Source organism: Vicugna pacos, chromosome 19, assembly GCF_048564905.1.
Source record: "Vicugna pacos chromosome 19, VicPac4, whole genome shotgun sequence".
In the NCBI taxonomy this organism is placed as follows: Eukaryota; Metazoa; Chordata; class Mammalia; order Artiodactyla; family Camelidae; genus Vicugna; species Vicugna pacos.
Genome location: NC_133005.1, coordinates 46,506,852 through 46,532,220, shown reverse-complemented (window position 1 = coordinate 46,532,220; position 25,369 = coordinate 46,506,852). Strand labels below are relative to the sequence as shown.

Sequence of the window (25,369 nt, the reverse complement as noted above, 5' to 3'; positions counted from 1 at the left end):
CCCTGGCACTCCCAGTCTCCTGCCTTTCTCGATTTGCCTCTTCCGGCATTTGGTGTGAGTGGAATCATACAATTTTTGTCCGTCTGTGTTGGCTTCTTCCACTGAACATAACGATTTCAAGGCGACCCACAGTGTCAGTGTGTCACCCCTTTTTGTGGCTAAGGAACACTCCTCTGCCTGGAGGGACCCACCCCCTTATCCATCGTTGTTCGGCTGCTGCACTTGCTGTCGGGAACGACGCTGCTGTGACCTTGCACAGACATGCTCTCAGGGTCCTCCTGCAGGTGGACTTGCCGCGGTGACTGCAGTCAGCCTTCCGACGCGCTGCCGGACTCTTCCACAGCGGCTGCGCCTCTGCACGTTCCTACCCGCCACGTAGGAGGCTCCGCCGTCTCCGCATCCTGCCCACGCTGGTTACCGGGGCTCATCGATGGCGGCAGTCTGGATGGGTGGGCGGAGGCGGGCTCGCGTGGTCTGGGTTGCACGGCCCCGGTGAGTGATGGTGAGCATCACTCACTGGCCATTTGTGTATCTGCTTTGGACAAACATCTGTTCGAGTCCTTTGCCCAAATTTGATTGGGGCATTTGTCTTTCTCTTGCCTTAGTCTGGACAGAGCCTCGTACCAGACGCGTGGTTTGCACACAGTTCCTCCTGCTCCGTGCTGTTTTCTCACATTGCCGCCAGTGTCCGTCGAGGCATATGAGGCTTTAATTGTGACAAGGTCCAAGCGACCTGTGTGAGTGCTTGTGCTTCTGGTGTCACATCTGAGGACCCGGGGCCCTGCTGAGGCCGTGGAGGCTTTCTGGCTCTTGCTTTAGGTCACTGACCCACCTTGAGTGCGGCCCCTCCTCTGAGGGGTGGGAACACTGTGGATACTGGAGCCGAGCCCCTTGTCCTGGACGGCAAGCCTGAGGCCTTGGCTCGGCTTCTCCACTGTCCTGGGACCTTGGCTTGGGGGACGGGGTCCAGCTTCACCATGAGCAGCTGGGCCTGGCTTCTCCCAGATCTGCCCGTTTGCCGGTCGGAGAGTCTGAAGGGCCCTGCGAGTTCTCTGACGTGTGTCTCCCTCCCCAGGCGCTGACCTGACCGTCGCCGAAGCCAGCAGCTCGGACAGCCGCGGGGAGCGGCCGGAGCTCTACGCGCACATGGACGAGGGTCTCCTGGGCGGAGAAGCCGGCTACCTGGGCCCACCTCTCACCCCAGAGAAGGAGGACGCGCTGCACCAGGCCACCGCCGTGGCCAACCTGCGGGCAGCGCTCATGAGTAAGAACAGCTTGCTGTCCCTCAAGGCCGACGCGCTGGGGGAGGACGGCTCCCTGCTGCTGGAGTACCTGCCCAAGGGCGCCCACTCCCTGTCCCGTAAGTGCAGGCCCCGCTCGCGCTCGCGCTCGGGTTTGTGTGATTGTTGACAGGAGGGCCGGGCTCTGTCTGGCCAGGAGTGCCTGTGGGTTGGTGGGTCAAGGTTGCCTTCCAAGAGGAGGCAGCCAGTGTGGGGCTATCGGGGCACCAGGAGGGGGACGTTTCACACTTGAAATCGAGGCCTCTAACTCTCGACCCAGTGGAGCTGAGAAGTGCTCTGGTTGTGACAGGCCTGGGATGGGAACAGCTTGGGGACAGGGATGAGACTGGGACGGGCCGGGGACAGGCCGGGGCAGGCCTCACAAGTCAGGGCGGCAGGAGGGAAGGCGCGGGCGCCCTCTGCTGGCCCCCAGCCCCAGCCTTTGCCCCGACTCACTTTGCGTGGTGGGGTTGGGCAGGGTGCGTAGTCGCTGTTTCCAGCAGGTAGTTCTGGATACACTTGAGTTTTTTAAAAGGATTTGGGTGCTGTGTTTACACCTTAAATGTCTCCAGCTGAGTTTCAGTTGCCCAGAAGCGAATAACAGACTAACTCAGAAGCGGCTGAGCCTCCGACAGGCCGCCCAGGCCTCCTCCAGACAGGACGGGAAGGCCGTGGGCCCCCGGGTGCCGGCCTGAGAGGGGGCCTCTCCTGCTTGGCTCAGGGCTCTGCAGACCGCCTGTTCTGGGCGCCTGGGGGAGGTACTGACCGTGTCTGGCTGTCTGTCCAGAGAGAGACGCACTCTGCTGGGTTGGTGCATGTGAAGGAGCGCAGGTGTGGCCGTTTCCTCCTCAGGGCCAGGGGACGCACCCCCAAAGCAGGGGGCTCAATGCAGAGCTTGGGGGGCCACCCCAAGGCCCTGCAGCCCCAGCGCGTGTGGCTGGCGGGACCTGGGTGACAGTGGGGATCCAGGCGTGGTTTCCTGGAAGGAAGCAGAGGAGAACCTGCAACCGTCTTTGGTGTCGGGGGTCTGGAAAGTGTATCTTTCATTTTTACTCTAATTTTAAAAACAATGTTTTCATGACTCTGTTTTCACGACCACTAAAATATCCGAAGTTTTGTGATGCAAGTTGCTTGTGGTCAATAAAGACTGGAAGTGGACAATGTGTTTCCATTCTCGTTATTCCCGAGTGCCAGCGCTGGGGCGGCTGCAGCGAGGCTGGGTCGGACTTGGCGGCCGACTGGCTCAAGGCTGTTTGGTGTTGGACACACTTTAACAGACGTGTTTGGGCCTCACTGTTTGCATCTGAGAAATGGGAATAGCGTCACTCACATGGTTGTGAATTTAAATCAAAATAGTATTTGTAGAACAAGGAACATGTAAGCAAATTGCGTCTGATAAACTCCCTCTTGGCTCGAATGCTGCTTGTCAGCAGAAACCACTGGCTGTTTGCTGGTCTGGTAAAGTCAGAGCGCTGGTTCTGGGGCGTTTGTGGCTTCTGGGGTTCAGCATAGGCAAGTCCACCCAGTGGCTGTCCAGGGGAGGCGCTGGCTGGGCAGGCTTTGTGGATCTTGGGTGGGGAGGTTGGGGGCCTCCAGCGCCTCCCCTGCGGGCTGGGACAGCCGTTCCGCCTGTCTCTGCCCTCGGTTCTGGGTGAAGCTGTGTGTCAGAGGCCCCGGGAGGGCGGCACCGGCCCCTCCGTTGCTGAACCACTGTGTTGTGGCGGGTGATTTCTTGGTGCTTCTGCCGTCCCGCGTCTGGCAGCCTCTGCCTTCCAAGTGGGCCTGTGTCTGTGTGGGAACCGCGCTTTGGGTGGGGCCAAGGTCCAGCTAGCCCGAAAACACTGATTTCACCTGGTCGGGCCAGCGGTCTGACCGCGGGGCTCTGGGACGTGGCACCAAGGGTCACAGGAGAGATGGCCTCCACTCCTCTGGGTTCCCCGTCACCCAGCAGAGACCCAGATCCCATCCTGGCACCAGGTGCAGTCACGGGAGTGGGTGGTGACCCCGTCGGGTGGTCCCCTCTGAGGGGGGTCACTGAATGCTGCGTGTCCCCTCGCTCTTGACATGGCAGTCAGGCAGCCACACCTGCCCCGGGCGTGGCCGAGGCTCTGCGCACACCTCCCTCCGCAGTTTGCGGGGAGCCCAGAGCTCGTGTGCTTTCAGTCCATCTGTGACTCCAGGGAAGCGAACTGCTGGGTTTTGGTATTTTGTCATTTCTAGGCTGTTCTAACCTCCGTGCTTTTGATCCTCTAAACCTCCCACTTTGTTGCTGTTGTTGATAGTTGCACCCTCGTGAAAGGGTTGGGAGGTTGGCAGAGTCCTTCGCTGGTGGCTGGGCAGTGCCTGGTGGGTGGGGCAGAGAGGCTGCCGGCCTTGCTGGAGGAATGGGTTGTTGTGGGACACGCTCTTCTCACATCGTCAGCTATCTGCCTGTTCGGGGCTTACACTAAAATGAGGAGTGGAAACACCCAGAAAAAAGCCTTATTTTCCAAGATTGTGTGGTTGACCCTCCCTGTGGCAGGTGGGTCCCTGGCGGCAGGCGGGGCTGGGAGATGCCTGCGGGGAGCCAGGATGGGGCCAGCGCTCCAGGCACCTGCCGCAGACACTTGCCCTGCAAGGCCCAGATTCCTGTGGCAGGTCCAGGGTCAGAGATGCCTTTGAGTCAGTCTGCTCCGTGTGGCTCGGTTCCCAGACTTCGGCTTCTGCGAACAGATGCGACAGACGTCAGCCCCTCAAGAGTTCCCCACGTCCACCCACTGCCAGCACTGTTTCCAGACGAGTCACAGTTTTCCATTCAGTTCAAGATGTTGTTAGGGGCCCGCCTGATGTGAGCGCCCCGATGGGGGGGCCCCCCTGGGTGCTGCCCGGCCGGGACGCGTGCCCCTGAGCCCCAGGCGACCAGCGGCCTGGGGAGCACAGGGGTGGTGTGTGCGCCGGGGACATGGAAGCAGGTTCAAAGAAAGAAAAGAGCCCCAGACCAGGTGCTACTGATGGCAAAGCAAGGATACTGCTGCCCGCTTCTTGCTGCCCAGGCTCCAGGAGGCAGCCCCCCGAGTGCCCTGGGAAGGAGATGGGGGCCTGTGCTGTGACGGTGGGTGACCCTCTCTCCTCACTGGGTTCGGGGGGTTGGGGGCGCTTCCTGACCGACCCCCAGGCTCCTGGAGCTGATTGTTGACAAGCTTCTTCCAGGGCCAAGCCCTTCATTTTGTAATTTTGGGGGTGCCCATCGGACCGACAGCACGACCGTGGCTCATGGTTGGAGAAGCGGGTAGGGCTCATCCCCGATGTGAGGTCTGTTGGGCGCAGGGTCCCCAAGGGCCTGCCTGGTCTTCTCGAGGGGGGCCTGTGGTGCCCCAGTATGGCCGGCCTGCAATTTTGCAGAAGAAAGGGGTGGTGGTTGCAGGTGTTTAAATTAAGAGCATCGTCGAATGCACAGGCAGTGCCAAGCAGAAACCCACAGCCAGTGCCCACGGGGCCTTTCTGGAGCTTCCTGTTCTTGTGGGTCTGACAACACTGACTTGCCAGCCAAGTTCCGCAGGTGGCCTTGTTCCTGGGCCATTGCTCTTTAACCGACTTCTCCATCAGAGGACTTTTGTACTTTTCATTTTGATTCGGCTTAACTTGGTTCTTTTACTTGTATCACGTCTGCAGCAGTAGGCTGGCTTCCCACCTGCTAAAAGTCACTGGTCACTGAGTAGAAACTGACAAGCACGTGCGTGGCTCAGAGCGTGGCTGTTCCCTGAGCTGTGTTTGGGGGTGTGTGTTAATCCAGAAGAGACCTTGAAAAATGCTGTGAGAACACAGGTAACTTTGATTTCAGGGGAATAAACTGGAGGTGAACCAGCTCACTCTGGTTACTGGGGTGGGGACACAGGGCGGCGCCGCCTCGTGGCCTCCCAGAAGCCCCGCACGTCCTGCACGTGTCGGCTGGGCGGTGTTGCCAGGGAGGAGCCAAGGTTCCTCCTGACTGTCTTGCGGGAAGGATGTGCGAGGCTCCCACCAGCTCCTCGGGGCCAGAACTCAGGCCTCGGGTGGCGGCGGGTGGGGTCTGGCTGGACCGGGGGCCGCCAGCAGTGTCCTTCCGCTGTTCTCGACGGTTCTCTGCGGGCTGACCCCGACGTTCAGGAGAGCAGCTGCAGCTGGGTTTTGTTTTGATTTTGGTATAAAGACTGTTTCCATGTGGTGCTTGGCAATGAATCAAAGACCTTGATCCTGGAGTCTTAGACCATCTCTTGTGAAAGGGCGTCGATGGACACATTAGGCCTTTCAGGTAAATAGCCAGGCATACACACCCTGAAGCACCTTCCAGATGAGGCTCCCGGGAGGCGCAGCTGTGCGTGCGCCTCACACTCTCGTGTGGGTCTGACCTTCTGTGCCAGCCCGCCCTGTTGTGATCGTTTTGCTCCTGGGAGAGAGACCCCCACGCACGCAAGCTGCGCACGGAGACCCTGCATTTGGGAGTGGCGAGCTGATAAAAGTGCCCGGCACCCTCACCCAGCGAGACCCTGGCTGCATCGCACGGCAGCTCTGCTCACTGCAGGCCCGGCAGGGGCAGTGCTTCTGGAACTCTCTAGAGCCCAGCAGCCGGTGTCCGTTCACATGGGAGAGACTCGTTCCCTGTGTTCCAGGGCCTGGCGCCAGCCCGAGTCACCCTGGGGGGACGCTGGTCTGAGCAGAGGCGCCGCCCTCCAGCCCCTCCACTCTCGTCCACTCAGAGCCCACGAGGCTCGCTCTGGCGCACGGCCGGCCGGAGCCCAGGGAGCCACCCCCCCACCCAGGTAAGACGTGAGAGCGGCCGGCTGGGCAGCCTGGACCAGACACTTGTCCACTGCATGCGTCCCCGTGGGCACCGCGTGTCCTGAGCGAGCTCGGGGGCTGTGTGGAGCCTCTGTGGTAGTGGCCCCCCCCAGCCACACCCACCCAGCCCGGTGTCACTCATGGTGACCCAAGCGCCCACTTTGCAGTGATAGTTGCTTCACCCTCACGGCAACATGTTACACAAAGTCAAATGTGTTTTTATATTTAAATTAAGATATTTTTCTGAGGGATTTCCATGCTAATGAGAAGCCTCATACGGCAGCAGGTTGAAAACTAGCTCCTCAGACGGAGCCGTTCCGGCCGGTGTCGAAGGGGTTCTGCTGCGGTGCTGGGTCACTGCGAGTTCCTGACTGTCGCCGACTATGGCTACAGAGGTCCATTTGCTGCGTCTGAGGTCAGCGTGGGTGGGCTTGTGGCAGAGTGGTGCTTCCCTGCGGTCTGGCAGGTGGGCCCATCCCCACCCCGACCGTGGCTGGGGCCGTGGTCCACGTGCAGCCAGCCTGCCCCTCTGCCCCGTCCATCGTTTACTGTCATGAAATGAGATCTGAGGACAGAGAAAAGTTGGGTTTTGAGAGAGGCTCAGGGTGACCCCGCCCTAGCGGTGTCCCTGGCGTTTATTTAAAGGCAGTTCTGTTAGGTTCGATTGTTTCCCTGGAGAAAACAAAAATCTTCCAGGAGAGCTTAACCACATAAATTGTATTTAGAAATAAATCAAACGCACTCCTTTCGAACAGGACGGTCTTGGTGGGAGGGGCTGGCGTTCTGTTTTTTGCGTGTCTGCTCTGGAGAGTTAACTGTGAGCTTCTTTCCAGACGCGTGACTGGTCATCCTTGTGGGGCTTGGACGGGGACCCGGTGAGTAGGGGTGATGTGTGTCTGTGCTGATGTCTTCCTGGTCCCTTTGCTCCCGACAGTCTGTAACTCGTCTGTCTCTCCTTCTAGATCGATGCCCCTTGGACCTGGAGGCCGGGGTCAAGCGACGGGCCTCCTCTGGAGTTGGCTCCAGCCAGTGCCCGGGGTTCCCAGGGGCCGTCCCGTCCAGGATGCCCAGGGTCTTTCTGGCTCACTGCTTGGCTGGTGCGCCTCTCACAGCCCGGATGGACTTGCCCAGGGCTTCGCTCTGGAGTCAGCTAAGGAGCCACGAGGAGACAGACGCCTCCGCTGTGGACAGTGGTTTTGAGGCCAGACAGGCTGGAACAGGCACTCTGCACACGGGGGCAGACATTGGCACATGCTTGTCTGCTGTGGCAGCCTGATCTTCAGGTCCAGGTGGCCAGCGGGTGGTGGCAGGGCCGGGGGGAGGCTGCAGCAGTCGGGCCCGGGCATCGGCGTGAGCCAGGGCCAGCGAAAGCCTCTCAGTGCCCAGCCTTGGGCAGGTGGGGCAGCTGCAGCCCCAGCCTCCAGGCGGTGAGGTTTGGGGTCACCGGCATTGTGCAAGGTTGCCGACTTGTAGGGGCAGGGCAGGAGAGGAGGGGCAGGACACTGTGCCCCCGTCCCGGAGGCGAGGAACCAGACAGCTCTGACCCTGTTCCTTTCTGGAAAGATGTGGGGACGAAGCCCAGTGTCCGTGTCCTCGGCGTGTGCTGCCCTTTAGTCACCAAAGCTGGGCTTCTTCCCAGAAACGGTGCCTGTCCTTGCTACCGTCCGCCTGCACCAGACACGGCCCGTGTCTGCAGGTAGCTGAGGCCCTGTGGGCTTCAGGGCCCAGGCAGAGCCGTGCGGATGGGTTTGTGGCAGAGAGGTGCTTCCCTGCGGTCCAGCAAGCGGGCCCATCCCCACCCCGACCGTGGCCGGGCCGTGGTCAGGCCGTGGTCCACGTGCAGCCAGGCTGCCCCTCTGCCCCGTCCATCGTTTACTGTCATGAAACGAGTTCTGAGGACAGAGAAAAGTTGGGTTTTGAGAGAGGCTCAGGGTGACCCCGCCCTAGCGGTGTCCCTGGGAGTTAAAGGACCGCTGGGTGGCCCATGTCCAAGGGGCCCGCTTCCCCGTGGGTTTCAGTAAGTGCCGGTTTGTGCATAAGCGTCATTCCTGAGAAGAGGGGGCTCTCCTCTTCTCTTTCGCTGGTCACCACAGGACCGTTGGGCTGCTAGGGCTCAGAGAGCGCGCGTCCAGGGTGGCTGCGCAGAGCCCAGGCCGCTTCCCTGTCTCGGTTCCCTGAGGGGCTTTCCCTGGGTGGGCGTGGCACGGCTGGGGCCCACAAGCAGGCCAGCTCATGGAGAGGCCCTGCGCTGCTGTGCAGAAGGGCTATGTTAGTTTTTAAAAACAAGTAAGAAATTTCAGAAAGTTTCCATCATGCCTAAAAGAAATAGATTTGCTCATCGCAGCATTATTTACAAAAGCCAAGATATGAATGGATAAAGAAAATCGCTTATATACACACACCACTCAGGTGCAGTGGAATATTAGTCATAAAAAAGAATGACATCCTGCCACGTGTGACAAGACGAGTGCACGGGGGCCGTGGGGCATCGTGCGCAGTGAAACAAGTCAGACAGAGGACGACAAATACCACGTGATGTGACCTGTACGTGAATCTGAAACACGCACACACAAGCTCGTAGGTACAGTGGAGGGAGTTCGGTGATTTCCAGAAGTGGGGGAAATAAGTGAAATGTTTTGGTGTTCTTTTAGTTTAAACAAGTTGAATTTCTTTTTAAAATAGACAGATAATTGCTCCTAGAAAAAGAAAGAAAGAAGTTTGTGGTCCATGGGGAAGGGAGGTGAGAGGCGTGTCGGCCTGGATGGCCACCCGCGCTCACTCTCACATCTGATGTCACTTCCCTTAAGTGTGTCCAGTCATCCAGCGGAAGGTTCTCAGCAAGTTCATCGAGGTATTGCATTGCTCATATTTAATCGAATTTCTCACTGAAATATTGTGGCTCAGGAATGGATTTCAAAGAGTTTTTAAAAATGCATCCATACATAACATTGCCCTTTCTTGAGCACAGAGGGTTGCAGTAATAAATGGTTGGTTATTGAGATCTGTTGACTGCCGCAAATCTTTCTCCATGTCTACAGATTCGTTTAGGCGTCTTGCCATATTTACCATATTCTCAACATGTGAGTGGGTGGCCTCAGAAACTCGGGTTCCAGCCGCACGTGGTCGGGCATGTGTGTATAGAAGTGAGGGTTTCTTGCCCGGGGACGCTGGCTTACTATGCAGCGCACACTCTAAGTGTATAACAGCCCAGTCTGGACCGTTGTCAGCGCGGTGGTTGCACGTAACTGAGGTGCTGACGGAAGGGCATTAATTTATTTTAAAGAAAACGTCCTGAAGAAAAAAACTGTGAATTTCCAGTTTCAACCATGACTAGCTTGTATTGGGTTTACCCTCCAGGCAAAAACTATTTCAGACACTGGCCCCCCAAACCCCACACACATAGACACACATACACACACCCACACAGTACATATACACACACACATACAGTGCATATACGCGCATGCATGCATATGCACGCTCACGCATGTATACACATGCACACACCCATCCTGGCACACAGCGGTGCAGGTGGGACTTGGAGGCTGAGCCCTTGGGAGCAGGATGAGGACAGATCAGCTGTACATGCTCCTGGATTTTTCTCCAGCACACTCCCCAAACGCTGGTGCAGGGAACAGAGGCTGAGCAGAGAGCAGCGTGGGAAGTGTCCTTTGGGGCAGCCAGGGGGTCTGGGCCTAGGGGGAAAATCTCAAAAAGCAAGAAGCCACAGAGAAGCAGCCCCCAAGTCTGCAGACAAGCCCCTCGACTCCTGGGACGCCCACAGAGCCAGGGTCCTGCAGGAAGAAGCCCAAGGAGCAGAGATTAACGCCACCGTGCGGCACTGGGCACTGAGCGGGGTTCGAGCCCGGGCCGGCCGAGGGGCCCGGCGATGCACCCCAGGCCTCCGGCTGAGACCCCAGAGGTGCCACTCCCAGGAGTCAAACCGGGAGATGTCTACACCACATTCAAGGAGGTGGTGAAAGAGAGGTTAAGGGGGAGGCTTTCAAGAGAACTGGGCTGTAAGAAAGAGCCCAGTGAGCCTGCTGGGACTGAACACACCTGTGTGACGCTGAGGACCCACGAGGCAGTTCAGCAGCAGCCTGGGCACCGCCAGCAGAGGGCGAGCGGCTGGAAGACAGAGGGTCCAGGCCGAAGCTCAGAGAAGGAGAAGACACATGTGGGAACAGTGGAAATGTCCGACACGCGTGTGGCCGCAGGTCCAGAAGAGGGAAATTGGAGCAGAAGCAGCATCTGAAGAGACAGCAGCTGAGAACTGTCCAAAACGATGGAAGACGTCGATGCACACGTTCAAGAAGCCCAGTGACCCCAGAGCAGGAGGAAGAGCAGGGCAGAGCAGCCCCAGAACCAGGCTGAAAACCACAGACAAAAACAAGAACTGCAGAAGCAGCCGAGCGGAAGGCCGGTAAGAGGAAAAGCACCAAGATGGCGGTCTGACTTGCCGGCAGAAGCACGGGAGCTGGGCCGCAGCGGGGCGCCCCCGGGGGGCTGCGGAAACGCCGGGCCCCACGCCCCCCAGGAGCGTGCACAGACCAAGGCTGCGAGAAGACAGTGTCACACCAGCAAACAAACTGAGGGGTTCACTGCCAGCTGACAAGAAGTACTAAACACAGCCCTCGCTGGAAAACATCTTGATCGTTTAAAGCAACATTTATGGTTCTTTGACACAAACAGGAGCGTATGCACGATACTTGCAGCTCAGAGGACGGGAGAGGTGAGCAAGCCTGGCGGTTGGATGGTTCTTGCTTCTTCGCAAAAGTCACAATGAATGGCAACAAAAATCACGCGCAGTTCAAAGGCTTATGAGCAGAAAAATGGAGCAATACTTGATCAATTTGAAAGAAGGCAAGCAAGGAGGGTTAAAGGCCCCAAACCCACAAAAGGACAAACAGAAAACACACAGCGACACGGTCGCCCAGCTACACCAACAGCCCCTTTGTTGCAAATCTGCTGAACGTGCACGAAAAAGAAAAGACTGTCAGCTTGTTTTTCAAGGAAAATCTGTTGTTTGTAGGTAACAAGCTTCATAGATAAGAACACAGAAAGGTTAAAAGGAAAAAGGTGAAGAAGAGAAACCAAGGTGACGGGTGTAGCTCCGTGGTGGGGCGCGTGCGCAGCACGACAAGGCCCAGGGTGCAGTCCCCAGCGCCTCCTTCAGGAAACAAAAAGTAACACTAATTACCTCCCCCACCAAAAGTAAAATAAACAAGAGAAACCAAGGAAACACTAGCCTAAAAAGAGTCCCTGATGTCGCGAGGACCTCACGTGGCGAGGATCAGTTCAGCGGGAGACTCACCTGCTGGACGCTCGGGCTCAGAACCGCGACAGGCTCAGTGCGGCTGCAGGAGGTTTGGGCAGTTTTCAGATACTAACCCCGAATTCCTGGAATAACCCCACTGGGTCACGAGGGCTGTCCTTTCCCTGTGTGGTCGGCTCCGCTGCTGTTTTGTTCAGGAGTTTTGCGTCTCTGTTCTGGAGAAGTGTCTCCCTGTCACAACACAAGCAAACGGTTTGCACCGAATGAGTGTCGAATAGTCCAAATGCACGGGAAGTATTTACCAGGTAGACTGACTTTACCAGGAATATGACCCAGGTCTCAGCAAACCCCAAAGGATGGAGTCAGAGCGTGGTCTCCGACCTCAGTGAAACTAGCTTTTAAAAGTCAACAGCAGTCAACGCCAGAGCAGGTCACAGTGGACGCTGGAAGACTGTGAACCAGGTGATGATAGAAACACAACACGTCAAAACGCGGAGGACCCAGCTGCAGTGTGTTTAAGGGACATCTACAGTCCTACTTGCACTTTCCAGAAAAGAGGGAAGGTTCCAGCTGGGGGATGGTCAGGAAGTGAGGAGAAGAGTAGCAGATTAGCCCCAAGGAAGCAGGAGGAGAGAGGGAGCAAACGCCAGTGAGACAGGAAGTGGACGTGCGGCAGGAAGGATGAACACAGCCGGTCGCCGGGGCGGTGGCTGCCATGGCGGACGGTCAGTAGAGCCAGCTGTTGCCACGGTGACCAGTAGCCAGAGGGGGAAGTGCTGATTGTCAATAAAAGGTATGAGAAAGTGTCATTATGCTTGTCTGGCCTCAGGGAGACGGGCCGGAGCCATGATCTGGAGTGGGAGCAGGTGGAGGAGGCTGGTCTGTATGTTATGCCCCGGGGCAGGCTATTTACCGTCTCCGGGAAGTGCCCCGGGGAGGGCAGCCCCTCCGGGGCCCCAGCTGTCTAAGCCCCAGAGTACAGACGGGACTAAGACAGTGTTGCTCATGACCCTAAACGTAGAAGGAAAGCGTCTTCCAGAAGCTCCCTAGGTCTCTGCAGTCATGGGGACAGGCAGACGTTCCCGAGGCAGCTCCCCAGAAGCACTGACGAGAGCAGTCTGACGAACGAGGTCATCACAGTGGTTAGTTTCTGCGCTGAGAGACGCCATCATGAGAGTGAAAGGGCCACTCACAGCCTGGAGCGTCTGCAGTAAACGCATCTGAATATTCAGAAGCATGCATAGAACTGAAAAGTTCAAAGGCTCAGCAGCTCAGATGATCAGAAGCTTGGACAAGCACTTCACTGAAGAGGGTGTCCAAGTGACCCAGGGTTCGGGGTCACTAGGGGCCAGGAGATGCTGATGAAAGCCAGGTCTCAGCCCCTCCGCACTCCTGCCCACGACCGACTGGAACAGGCTCGTGCATGGCCAGTGGGAACGTACTTTGGTGCAGCCACCATGAAAAGCCTCCTTGGCTGTGTCTGTGGAGCCCATAGAGTCCTCTCTCAGGCACACATCCAACAGAAGGGAGAACCTGGTCCCCCAAAAGACACACAAGAGCCGCCTGAGGCCCGCTGTGCACGTCAGCTGCAGAACGTGCACGTGGTCCTTGGGCACGTGGAAGACCCCCCGGCAGCCAGCAAGCCCAGGCCGCCTCTGTGCCGAGCCAGCCACGCTGCAGCCAGCGGTCAGGACCCCCGGCCGAGCCGCAGAGCCAGCATCTGGTGATGGAGGGCAGGGCGGCCATCGACCAGCCTCGGGGCGCAAGGGGTGCCACGTGTCCCATTCAGATGGTGGTTCCCTGGGTCCGTGTGAGAGTAAAAACTCACTGAGCTGCACACCTGAAGCTTGTGCGCTTCACGTAAGGTTAAAAACCTCCTTAAAATAATCAGGACTCATCGTAGCTTTACTATATTCTAACAAAACAAAGCGGTAGCCTTGTAAGTTTATAAACGAAAAAGCAAAAGTCCGTGTTTGAGTCCATTTCTGAAATGCACTTGAAGTGCAGCATCTTGAGAAATTACAATCAGAGGAAGAATAAAAATCCAGGACTGTTACGGCTGAAAGGCTCGCATGCCCTCCTGCAGAGCCCCCTGTGTTCACTGGCAGCCTGCGGCCGCCTTTGGTCCTCTAGCCTTTTCTGGAGTCCTGGGTGTGATCATGAAGTTGCTCTGGGACGTCACTGGCCAGCGACGTTTACCACAGCCCTGCTTCCCCGCAGTGCGAGGCGGAGGCCTGCTTCCTCTGGGCTGGCTTTGCTGAGCGGTGTTCTTGCGGATGCATTTCTGTAAAGTTGCACCCCAGCGTGACTGAGCTTCATGTTTTGAATACACTAGTGCCAGCCTCTCACTTGGCTTCCTGATTATCAAGGTTGCTGTTCACCCTGGAAGCTTGATTCCAGACAAAAAGGATTCTGTTTTTAGGGCAGACTGGGGAGAGTGTTTCAGTTTAACATTTGTGCTTTTTCATTTGTTTTGATCGCTCTCTCACTTTATGAATTTGTAAGGCTTTGTTAGTGTTCATGAGAATTGGTACTGTTCACGGTAGGTAGCATGGTGCCTCCCACCCAGAGGATTACACGCATGTTTTAACTTCTGGAACCTGTGAATGTGACCCTATTACAGACATAATTAAATTAAGGACCACAAGATGAGATCATCTTGAAATATCCAAGTTGGCCCTAAATCCAGTGATGAATATCCTTAAAAGAGACAGAAGAGGAGAGACACAGACACAGGGAGAAGCCACGTGGAGACGGAGGCAGAGACGGGAGGGAGGCGGCCACCAGCCCAGGGACGCCTGGAGCCCCCAGAAGCTGGAAGAGGCAGGAAGGTCCCTCCACTGGAGCCTCCGGAGGGAGCGCGGCCCCAAGACAGCTTGACCTCAGACGTCTGGTCTCCAGGACTGGACGAGGATAGGCTTCTGCTGCTTTAAGCTGCCCAGTTTGTGGTATTTGTTAGATGAGCAACAGAGACTCATAACACATGAAGGAAACAGCAAAGTGCATCATCATGGGGCGAGTTCGGAAGGCGTGTCCTAAGCGGGCCACCTGCAGCGGGGTGGCCCCAGAGGCGCAGGACGGAGGGGGGTCCCTGATGGCGCATCATACCCTGGTCTGTGCACCCTGAATTGTTGTTCTAGGGGAAAACCCAGCAACTTAGTACAGAGATAAGTTCTTTCTTAAACATGTAGGTCTGAGTTGTTAAACACAGGCTAGAATAAGCGTTCAAGTTTAAATTGCTGTGTGAATAGAAGCAGAATAGAAGCAGTGGCTAACTTTGTTCTCAGAAAGGCTGTTTTAAATACAATAACCTAAAAGCTCACCTCCCTGGTCTCCTTTTCCACCCCAGAATGGGTGGCACCCTTGCTGTACTCCATGATGACACGAAAATCAAGGTCTCATGCTGAGGGAACCCGTGGGGATGCACGGGCAGCACTGGTGCGGCCTCGCTGATGGGCAGCCGGGTGGGCCCAGTGGTCCGAGGGACGGGGCAAAGAGCAGGAGGTGCCTGGCCCAGCTCCCAGAGGGGGTCCCGCGCTGGACATGCCGGGCTGGGTGCCTGTCCCTCCTTCCCGGCTCGGCACCCTCCGCGGGACCCCCCCGGCTGGGGGTGCCCTCTGTCGGGGCATGGGAGCCCTGCCTGGGGAGGGCTGGCTCCTCACCCATGGCAGAGCTGCTGGACATTCTGGTTGCCTCCCCGGCCCGCCGGCTGAGTCTGCGGGGTGCAGTGCTGCTGGCAGTGTGGCCGTGGTCTGTGTCCCCCGTGCCCTCAGGAGGCTGAGAGAGCGGCGCACGGGCCTGCTTGGCGTGCGACTCAGGGTCTATCTCTGAGTGCAGATGTTCTCCCGTGGGGACCTTACAAAGCATCATTCACAGGGTAGAAAACCTAGACAACGTACACGTTCGACAGTAGGATTTCTGTCTAATCAAATATGACACACTCACACATTTAAGAACCTACAGATAAAAATCATGGCTTGAAAGGTGGTCTCAGCATGGTACGTGGTGGACCGTGGTTACTGTGTGTGATGGGACACGGGGACTGTCCCCGTCTCCTGCTTCGTGTGCCTTCCCCGGGAGGCGCCAGCCCTCCCGCCCCAGCTCCCAGCCACACGCGCTCACACATGCTCCTGCATGTACCAAAATGCCTCTCCTCTTAGGACAGTGTCTGGTGACCATTCCCAGGCGTTTGGGCACGGAAACCGTGAAGGGGGTGGACGGGTGGCTGGGCCCAGGGCAGCGCCACGTATCAGCTATGATGCCGTCCACACAGCCCTGTCCTGGGGCCGCGATGGCCTCAGCTGGGGCAGCGGTCAGGCCTGAGCAGGTACAGGGTCACCTGGGGTGGTGTGTCCCCGCTACGGCCTGGCATTTGTGGGGTGCAGGAGGTCCCAGAGTAAGGAGCTCTCAGGTCCAGGAGAGCAGACAGGCTCCTGGCAGACCCACAGATGGCCTCGCTGACCTGTGTTCTGGAAGATAAAGAAATCTGGTTGCTTGATGCATGGACCCCCTTTACGATGTCTCAGGAGAGGCTGCACAGCTTGTTTAACGAGTCAGAAAAAATGTTCCGCTCGGTGTTTTTCCCACACTCCAGCGGGCGTGTTTCAGGAATGGAGCTGCAGAGCCGGCGCAGCCTCACATGTGTGCAGGGGCCTGGCGTCCAGGCCGCAGTGCTCAGGGTCACTGTGCTGGGCCGCCCAGTTGGTGCCATTTCAGTGGTGACATGCCCATGGCTGGGGGTCCGAGCAGCAGGATGGGTGGGGGCCCAGGCGGCACGCTTCACGGAGATGGTGGTGAGGGTCCCTGCCTCTGTGTGACCCGGGGTCCGGGGTGCAGGGCTCTCAAGCTGTCTGGTCTTCTTGCAGCAGACTGGCGGGCTCCCCCCAGCGAGGAGGGCCAGCTTCTGGTCAGCTTCCCAGCCTCTCCCCACTCCTGTGGGCAACGTGACACTGTGGCCTTTGTTTTCTCATCTGCTTCCCTCTTGGCATCTCCGGGGTGGCTGTGATGGAGGCTGGAGCCTGCTGTGCTTGGATGCTCGCAGGGGTCTGATCAGGGTCCCGCTCCTGCTGGTTAGGGTTGGTTCCACCAGCCTGCCTTTGGCCCGGCCGTCGGGACCCTGGGTCTGTCCCCTGGGCGCCGGTGCCACTGCACAGCTGGCGGATGTCCGCTGTGGCCGTCCAGGTTGTGGGCGGTGTGAGCGCCAGGAAGCTGCTCCCAGACGCCGGAGACCAGACGGCTGCCCCAGGCTTCTCCCGTGGGAGGAAATGCTGCCCAGTACTTGGGCTGCTCCCAGAAACCCCAGTGAGCCTGGGGTGAGGGGGTCTGGGGCCTGGGCACAGGGCAGATGCCCCCGACGCCAGAGGGGGTGGCTGTGGCGTCACTCGGGGTGAGCTGCCTCTGTACCCAGTGGGGGGCCTTGCATGGCAGGACTGACACCGGGGACCCCGACTTCTAACTCCCCTCATGAGGGGAGGGAGAGTGGGGATGACCCACACCCTGCGGCAGAGGCTCACTGTGCCTTTGGGGCTGGCCAGCCTCTTGCTGGGCTGTGTCCACCAGGCAGCAGCTCTGCTCTGGGTAAAGCCACCAGCCTGTGGACGTGCGGGCGTGCGGGTGCGCAGGCGCGCGGGTGTCCGGGCGTGCGGGCGTGAGACGTGTGGATGGGGCGGCGGCCCCGCTGGCTCCTGCCCGCGTCCGTGCTGGCGTTCCTGCCGGGACTCCTTGTGTGGACTCTGTGTTTTGGGGGCTGATGTGGGAGATGCTGGCTGACCTGAGAAGTGTTCTTAGAAAGTGGGGGCCGTCACCTCTGGCCTGGGGCCCTGGCCTGTCCCGCAGCTCCGGACATCAGCCCTGCAGGGAAGCCCAAGCCCCGAGTGGAGACTGGGCTCCGGGGCAGGGGTCCGAGTGGGTTGTGGGGGGTGGCGGGCGCATGGCGCCGGGCTCAACACCGTCTGCTGTCTTCCAGTCAACGAGTTCGCGGTGATCAGGAAGAAGTTCAAATGCCCGTACTGCAGCTTCTCGGCCATGCACCAGTGCATCCTCAAGAGGCACATGCGCTCCCACACCGGCGAGCGGCCCTACCCCTGTGAGATCTGCGGGAAGAAGTTCACCAGGCGCGAGCACATGAAACGGCACACGCTGGTGAGTGGGCGGCGGGCGGGGCTAGTCCAGGACAGTCCTCGCAGGCCCTGGGCCGGGGTTCTCTGGGCCTAGAGGAGGGAGGCAGCACTGGTCACTCTAGGAAGCGGGTTCACAGCGGTAGGAGGAGCACTGAAGTGGCAGTCGGGGTTCCCCTTGGCGAACCCCCGGCCCTCCTGCCCAGGTCCGCACTTGGCCCAGCTCCCAGACGCCCTGCCCGGATTTCTCAGGAGACAGGTGCCTTGAGTCATTCCCGGTCACCGCTGTCCTGGGGCTCCCATCACCTGGCCTCCAAACCACCTGGCCCCCTCAGGCCTCCAGGCCCTAGCCAGCAGCTGTGGGGGCTTCTCCCCTCAGAGGGCAGAATTCAGAGATCATTGCTCAGCGTCTGCAGAGAAATGTAGGGAGCGAGGCAGAGGAGACAGCATGACCCTCAAGCAGACCTGAGCTCTGGACAGACCAGCCCCGATGAGGGGAGGGACACAGCCCGCCGACTGCCCACGCCCTTCTGGACAGGGATGAGTGGTGGTGGCACCTGCAGTTCTGTGTGTGCAGTGGCCCCAGCCAGAGTCAGGGGCCTGAGCAGGCCTGTTGCCTGCTGTCCGCCTGCACTGACCGCCCTCCCCCGGCACTGACCATCCTGTCCCCGCAGGTCCACAGCAAGGACAAGAAGTACGTGTGTAAACTGTGCAGCCGCGTGTTCATGTCGGCCGCCAGCGTGGGCATCAAGCATGGCTCGCGACGCCACGGTGTGTGCGCAGACTGCGCAGGTCGCAGCGGGGCCGGGCCCCTGGACAGCAGGGGCGCCGAGGGCTCCCCTGAGCTGTTTGCTGGCGATGGGCCGTACCTAGAGGACCCTGAGGACCCGCGCGGCGAGGGCGAGGAGGAGCTGGGCGAGGATGAGGACGACGTGGGCCTGGCCCACGAGGACGCGCTGCTGGGGGATGACAAGGAGGACGAGGACTCGCCACGGGGGCCCCACAGCCCCGCAGGGGGTGGCGACAAGGACTTCACCTGGATCTCCTAGGCTGGGGCTGGGGCCTCCTGTCTGCCTCCGCCGCTGGCGTGTGTGCCCCACCCCCGATGTGCGCAGATGCCAGCCCGTGGGTTCAGAAGTGAGTGGGGCTCCAGCCGAGCGTGGAGCCGGGGTGCGGGGGCAGCCAGGGAGCTGTGTGGTCTCCACAGCAGGTGGGAGTGGTGGACAACGGGGGAGCCCACGGTCTGGGCTCCGGCGCACTGTGGTCTGAGGCCAGGAAAGGGTGGACACCGCCGGGCTCCCAGGTGCGTCCCCGGGGGCTCAGGTCCGGGAGCTGCAGACCTGGCACCGTGTCCACCCTCCCCCCTCTCCCCCTCCGCCTCTGCAGCCTGGTCACTGCCTGCGGCCGCTGCACCCCAGGCCACTGGCTCTGCGGCCACCCTGCAGGGTCCGGGTCCAGGTCCCGTGTCCGGAAGGCCCCGCGGCCCCCCTGCCTCCGGGCTCTGGTGCTGAACGCGGGGCAGCTGCTGACCACGGGGCAGCTGCTGACCGCGGGCCGGGCTCCCAGGTGCTATCTTCCGTGGGGCGGCCGCGGAGCCGGGTGCTCCCGCTGCAGGGCCTGCTCCACGTTCTGCGTGCACTTCTCAGGGCCCGGGCCGTCTGCCGCCCAGGCCCGTCCTGCTGACCCTCCCGGCGGGCTTGCCTTCATTGCTGCTAACACTGGAGGGTGTCCCGCTGCCGCGCCCCTCCCCGCGTGGGTAACCAGACTGCCTGAGTCCTAAGGTAGCAGGTAATCGCGTGAAGTGGTTCTGTTCAGTGTCATCCTCCTCGCGCCGGAGCCTGCGGGCTGTCTTTTTCTTTGGCGTGTTTCCAGATCTTGCTCGCGACCTGTCAGCGCTCTTTTCTGAGCTGCCAAGGCCCTGCATTGCGTTGTGAGGACGTCTCCCTCCCAGGTTGCAGGGCCCAGACCGGTCTGTCTTCCTTCCCGCGGGTCCTGACCAGGCCCATGACACAGACATTCCGTGCCTCCCAGCTCGCCGCTCCTGTCGCGGGCCGTCTGTCTGTCACTGCAGGACCCCTTGGGTGCTGAGCTGGGGCGCCACAGGTGGCGCTGGGCTTTTCCACTCGTTTCCCACAGCCGTCAGCCCTGCGGTTTTCCAGGCAGAGAAAGGAAAACCCCGCAGACCGTCTGGGGCCGGTGGTGGCGACCGGAGCACAGCCTCCCGGCTGCTGGGGTCGGGGGCGGCTGGCCAAGGGTGCTGACCTGAAGTCTTGCCCAGGGGAGAAGTCACAGCTTTGTTTTTTGTTTTGAATACCATCCGTAGACGAGGGCTGCGCCCCCCCCCCCCCACAGCTGGGGAAGCTGTGAGCTTCAAGGCTGGCGCGGGGGCTGGGGGAGGGGGGTCCGGTGCTGGGGGCTCCGGCCCCCTTCTGCCTTTCACAGGAGACCTGGCTGAGCCTGTCAGCAGGGCGCTCACCCGTGTCCCTTTCCCCAACTTTCTAACCCTTTTATAAACAGACTTCCTTTCTTATAAAACGCATTTGGAAACCGACCTTCGCTACCAAGTGTCTCTGGGTTGGTCCCGGGCCCACCTCTCAGGCCGTCCTGCCCACGACCCGGGCCACCTCCGCCCGCACTCAGGACTCCCGCTCCCGCCCTGCTCGCTCCCCGTGCGGGACGCCCTTGCTGCCCTGTCCCCTTTCCGGGTGTTGCCGTCAGTGCCACCGGGGCATTTTCTCCCCTGAAACAGTTCTTTCCAGGAAAACTGAGGGTCCCACTTCCTGCCCCCGAGCCCCCAGTGTTGCTTGTTCTCGTGTGCGGTAAACTCAGTGCTGAATTTCAGAGATGAGACGAACACATAGCCTCTCAGGAGGCACGGAGGGAAAAAACGTGTAATGGTGTTTTTACGTGATTTTTCCCCCCAAATCAATGTTTAAACTAATAAATATTTTTTTATGAACAGGAAAAAGACGTGCAGATTACATTTCACATTTTGTACTTCTCTGTTTGTGTGTGTCTGTACTTGGCATTGGCAACGCCGTGGAACACGGTCCGTCAGGTGGCAGGGTCTTTGTGGGTGGGGTGGGGGGCTGGGAAACCAAGACTTGTGTATCAAACTCTGGATCCTGACCAGGCTGTAGGTTTGGACTCTGGTCTGGGGGACAGTCACAACACTGCCAGGACTCGATAGGGGCCTCTGCTGAAGACACAGCTACTGCTTCCAACTTTGCACATCTTCCTTTTAAAAAGAAAACCCTGAGAAAATGCAAAAACTGGAACTTTTTGCAATATGATGAAAGATAATATTATTTTCGCTTATTCTGTGACATGTGCAACTCTTAAGAAAGCCATACTTAATGGTGTTTCTGTTTTTTAGACCCTATGTTGTGTTCCGTGTGCGGCCCTTTTTAGAACTACGTGTAGTGAGGGCGCTGTGTGCTTCTCTTAAATATTTATTTTTTCAACATGCTTTCAACCTGTCAACAAAGACAAAACAGACAAAAAACAGGCAGTGTTTGAAGACTGTTGACTTTTTTCTGGGGATAATCTATACTATATCGATTTTTATTAATTATTACAAACCTGTGTTTGTGCTGGAGATGTGTTTATTACTTGGGGGAGTTTCTCGTAATCAGTCGATGGGGTGTCACAGCTCTGCTGTCTGCTCCCTGTGCCGCTGACAGGTGAACAGCACTTCGCCTAGTGGTCTTGAGATTTCTTGTCTGCCTGGGCGCACTCTGGGCCTTTCTGTGACGGGATTAGTTAGACATTCTTACAAAGCGATCACTTTCAATAAATTGGGAAATTGCTGCTTGAGTAGATGCCTCTTGTGTGTTTCAGACAGTGTCCCCTCCTCCAGCCTCACCTGGGTCCAGGTGGCCAGTGACCCCCACCCCCAGGCAGCCTGGTTGCTGGCCTCCTGCCTGCCCACCCACTGCTCCTGCCCATGGCAGGACCCCAGTTCCATGTCCTCCCCAACCCAGGAGGCAGAAACGGCTTTTGGAAAAACCCCAAATCTTTAATTTTTCTTCTCGCCTGGTTCGGCCCAGACTTGAGACACCTGAGCTTTGAAAACACGGTACAAATGTCCATCCCAGGCCCTCAAATGGTCAGGTTAAGTGCAGGTGGGGGAGCCCCCTCCCCAACACCCCCTCAAAGTGCATTGAGGACTGGGCCCCACGTGGCCACAAAGCTGGGCTCATCACACCCCTGACAAGTCCAGGGCCGACAGGCAGGGGCGGCCACCCCTGGGGATCCTGGGCCAAGGGGACAGCTGTGAGGTTTGGCTTTAGTGCAAAAGGCTGGTTTCTTCAGAGGCACTTTGAATGGTGGGGGCCCCCCTAGTTAGAAAACCCTGCAGCTAGGAAAGGCCTCGGTGTGGGGGGGCTCAGTCCAGGAAGCGCTGGCAGGCCTTCTTCCAGCGGCAGGCTGTGCACCACAGGTCCCGATGGTCCATGCCGTACACCTTCCGGCACTTCTTGGCATCACCTCGGGGCTTCCTGGGGGGACACATGAGGCCATGGGTGCTGCTGGGCTGGGACCCTCCCTGCCTGGTGCCTGCCCCAGCCCCTCTACATACACGCACCTTAGACTGGCACCAAGCTTGGCGGGCAGGGCTGGGGTGGGCTGTGGCTCCAGCAGGGTGGGTGCCTGGCAGCCCTGAGAGGAGACACAGCTGTGGCCTCACACTCATCCGGAGCACCCCAAGACCCGGACCCAGCAGCTGCCAGTGGCCTCACCTACCTGGTAGGCATGGTCACTGTGGCACACCTGGGGGGATGCTGCAGAGCTCAGCACTGGGGGTGGGGGCAGGGCCAGTGGGTGCAGCAGAGTGGGCAGGGCTGGGGGCTCCGGGGGCTCCAGCAGCTCCAGGCGGGGGAAGGAGGGTGGTATGGAGGCCGTGGGGGACCCCGGGGTCAGGCTGAACAGCCCCTCGGTCAGCGAGTCCATGCCGACGTCCAGCTCTGTGTAGTAGAAGTCCTCCTCACCATCACTCTGCTCGGGCTCGGCCTGCCGCCTGCTGGGGGCGCGGTGGGTGGAGCTGAAGCGGAACCCAGCCTGGCCGCCCCCCCACCCCCCACCGCCGGCCCCACCGCACCCCAGGTGCACCAGGCGGATGTGTCTCTGCATCCCAGAGGCCGTGCTCAGCACCTTCCCGCAGCGCTTCCACAGACACTGGAACAGGACCTGCAGCGAGCTCTGGGTGACAATGACCAGGGGTCAGGCTTGGACACCTGTGTCCATCCTGCCCAGTGGGCTGTCCTCAGGCTCACCTTCCTCTTCCTCAGGGCGGGCTCCCCGAACAGGAAGTGGGCTGCCTCAGGAGGCAGCGGGGGCGACGGTGTAGATGGAGAGGACTGGTCACTGGCCACGTCCCAGCCCCAGTCCCCACTGCTGCAGCTGCTCAGTGGCCGCACCAGGGCCTCCTTCCAGGGCTCCAAGCTGGGCTCTGCAGGGACATACCAGTGCCACTGCTGGCACTTCCGGTGGGCTCAGGCTGCTTTGCAGAAACTGGCTTCGAGGCCCTTAACTCGGAGCCTCCACCTGTTCACCTGTTCTCAGGTGAGCTTGGTGGGAAAGGACCTCTTGGAAGAGGCAGTGGTCAGGAGTTGGCTACAGTAGGAGCTGACTAGCCTCTCCAGCACATGGAAGGAAAAACAGAACAGTCCCGTGTGGGCAGACACCTAGCCAGCCAGGAGATGGACAGATCACAGAGGCCTACGGGCCTGGGCACTGCAGCTTGGGCCTCGGTGAGGGGCAGAGGGGGTCCTGAGGTACATTTTAGGCCTCAAGAGATGCATTTAGAAGATGGTGTTCCAGGATAGGGGGCCTCTGCTTACTGCACAGGGGCTTGGAGGCTTGTAGGGTACTGGAGGGACAGTGGTCCAGGGCCCTGCCACCACCCCCACCCCAAGCCAGGCTTCTAAGTCTCACCTGTGCTGAAGGCTACAGCTGGGGCCCCCAGCAGGAGGGGGCTGGTGGACAGGCTTGTGAGGGCTGCAGCAGCCATGACCTCATCGGGCTGGGCCTTTCCTCGGGGGGCTCTGGAGGAGATGCGGGCGGGGTGCAGGTGGGGCCCAGGAAGTACTTCAGGCCCCTCCCATGGCCCAGTACACGTGCAGGCCTGGGCACGTGTGTGCACCAGACTCCCTCACTCCAGGAGCTGGGCAGGAGGCCCAGACCCACCCCCAGCTCAGGTGGCCAAGCCCCAAATCTCCAGGAACCACCAAGAACTGGCCTGGGCAGGGGTCCTCCCTCAGCCTGACTTCTCTGCAGCCTGGGCTTTTTCCAGGTGGTGTCTTCAGACCCTGGTGCTGGACAGGGGTCTGAGGCCCCGCTGGTGGGGCCAGCCCAGGCCAGGTCCAGCCCTCCCCCAATCACACATTAACCAGGGTTGTGCAACAGCAGCTGTGGGCCTAGTGCCAGGCCTGGGAGGGCGGGAGCAGCCAGCAGTCAGCAGCAGCCAGGGGAGACTGGGCTCCAAGCACAAGCCGGGCCCCAGGCCCCAGCCGGCCAGACCAGAGCCCGCCCCTGCCTGCGCAGTCAGCGCGGGTGTCAGGCATCCTGGAGGGTTTCACAGCTTGCAGGGCCGGGGAGATGGCCACCAGGGGCCCGGGATTCCTGGATAGTCGCTTCCACACCGGCCCGCAGCCTCTTCTGCACAGAGACAGACAACCGCTCTCTCCTAGTTCTGCGCACTCGCCCCCATGGTTTGGGGGGAACGAGGCCTACTAACACGTTGGTCATTTCTGATCAACTCCTCCAAGGCTGAAGAGTTGGGAGGTGGGAGCAGAAACCCAGGTCAGGACCCTGACCTGCCCTCCACCGAGGCCCTCTACGGGGGTGGGGTCGGGAAGGCTCCTGCCCGTGCCCCACCCACCACCCCTGCACACGCGGGCGCACGTGTGCACACGCCCCCCTCGGCCCGGCTCGCGGGCCCCGGCTCACCTATGCACTGGCACCGGGACGTGCGCCAAAGGCGCCCGGGGCCCCGCAGCCCCCGCCCCCGCCCCCGGGGCCCCGAGGTCCGCGGCCCGCGGCTCCGGCTCCTGAGGCAGCGCGAACTCCACAGCAGGGCCCTGCGGACGCGGGCGGCTCAGCCGGGACAGCGGCGGGGTCCCCAACCCCGCCGCCACCCCAACTCGCGGGCGCCCGCCCCGAAACCGGCTGTGGCCGGTGCGGCCCCGCCTCCGGCCCCGCCCCCGGCTGCGGCGGCGGGAAGCGCTCCGGGCGCCGGCCCAGCCCCGCCGGCCCCACGGACACGCGCGAAGACGTGCCGCCCTCGCTCGCCCCGCCCGGGGGCCCAAAGTTCGTGCAGCCCGGCGCCATCTTCGCAGCGGGAACTTTGCCGGTGCCCCGCGCCCGGTACCTGCGGCGGCGCGGGCACCGACACGAGCGTGGCCGCGGGGTCCCGGCCGGCGGCGCGGGGAGGGGGACCCCCGCAGCCCGGGCCGGGCGCCGGGGGACGCTCGGCCTCCATGGCCGGCCGGCCGGGCACCAAGGCTGCAGCGGCGAGGGCGGACACTCGGGACGCGGCCCCGGGCCGGGCCGGGCCGGGCTGGCCGGGCCGCCGACCCCCGCCCTGGATCGGCCGCCGCCCGCGCCTCGCTGCCCGGAGGCTGCCGGCCGGCCCCGCCCCCTCCTCGAGGCCCGAGGCCCCGCCCCGCCCCGCCCCCGCGTGCCCATTGGCCTGCCCCGCGGCCCGGCCCGGCCCCGCCCCGTCCGTCTGCTCCCGCGCTGGTCGCTCCCGCGCCGGCCGGGGAAGAGGTGCGGCCCGCGCCCGCCCGCTCAACGCCCCGCCCCCTCCCGAGCCCGGCGCCGGCAGGCCGTGGCGTCCGGCGGGCCGGCTTCCTCGCGGGGTGCTGCTACGCGAGCTGCGGGATCTGGGAGGGGGCCGCGTC

The 25,369-nt window shown here is 60.4% G+C and overlaps 2 protein-coding genes across 3 annotated transcripts in view; one reads left to right on the top strand and one right to left on the bottom strand.

Annotated features, from left to right (window-relative positions):
- The window catches only part of ZBTB46 (zinc finger and BTB domain containing 46), a 52,726-nt gene extending 31,442 nt beyond the window's left edge, over nucleotides 1-21,284 (top strand). The window contains exons 3-5 of one of the 2 annotated variants that reach the window (XM_072944597.1): nucleotides 1,076-1,360; nucleotides 17,318-17,493; nucleotides 18,143-21,284. In XM_072944597.1, coding sequence (XP_072800698.1) covers nucleotides 1,076-1,360; nucleotides 17,318-17,493; nucleotides 18,143-18,517 — 836 coding nt within the window. In that variant the 3' untranslated portion in view covers nucleotides 18,518-21,284. Of the gene's footprint in view, nucleotides 1-1,075; nucleotides 1,361-7,039; nucleotides 9,491-17,317; nucleotides 17,494-18,142 lie in introns of those variants that run through there. The other variant, XM_072944598.1, reaches the window with a different exon arrangement.
- A 181-nt stretch (nucleotides 21,285-21,465) lies between these two features.
- On the bottom strand, nucleotides 21,466-25,107 carry SLC2A4RG (SLC2A4 regulator). Its single transcript, XM_072944599.1, has 8 exons — nucleotides 24,838-25,107; nucleotides 24,417-24,547; nucleotides 23,403-23,512; nucleotides 22,742-22,917; nucleotides 22,567-22,667; nucleotides 22,212-22,485; nucleotides 22,054-22,127; nucleotides 21,466-21,967 (listed from the first exon to the last, which is right to left on the bottom strand). The coding sequence occupies exons 1-8, from the start codon at nucleotides 24,946-24,948 to the stop codon at nucleotides 21,856-21,858; spliced, it is 1,089 nt and encodes a 362-aa protein (XP_072800700.1). The 5' UTR covers nucleotides 24,949-25,107; the 3' UTR covers nucleotides 21,466-21,855.
- Nucleotides 25,108-25,369: the final 262 nt, after the last annotated feature.

What these genes read in the sequence shown, in the direction of transcription:
- SLC2A4RG (XM_072944599.1), bottom strand. Translation starts at nt 24,948, where the DNA reads ATGGAGGCCGAGCGTCCCCCGGCGCCCGGCCCGGGCTGCGGGGGTCCC. An exon ending in GTCCCGGTGCCAGTGCATAG is followed by an intron (nt 23,513 to 24,416) that starts GTGAGCCGGGGC and finishes CATCTCCTCCAG; the next exon opens with AGCCCCCCGAGGAAAGGCCC. An exon ending in AGCTGTAGCCTTCAGCACAG is followed by an intron (nt 22,918 to 23,402) that starts GTGAGACTTAGA and finishes ATGTCCCTGCAG; the next exon opens with AGCCCAGCTTGGAGCCCTGG.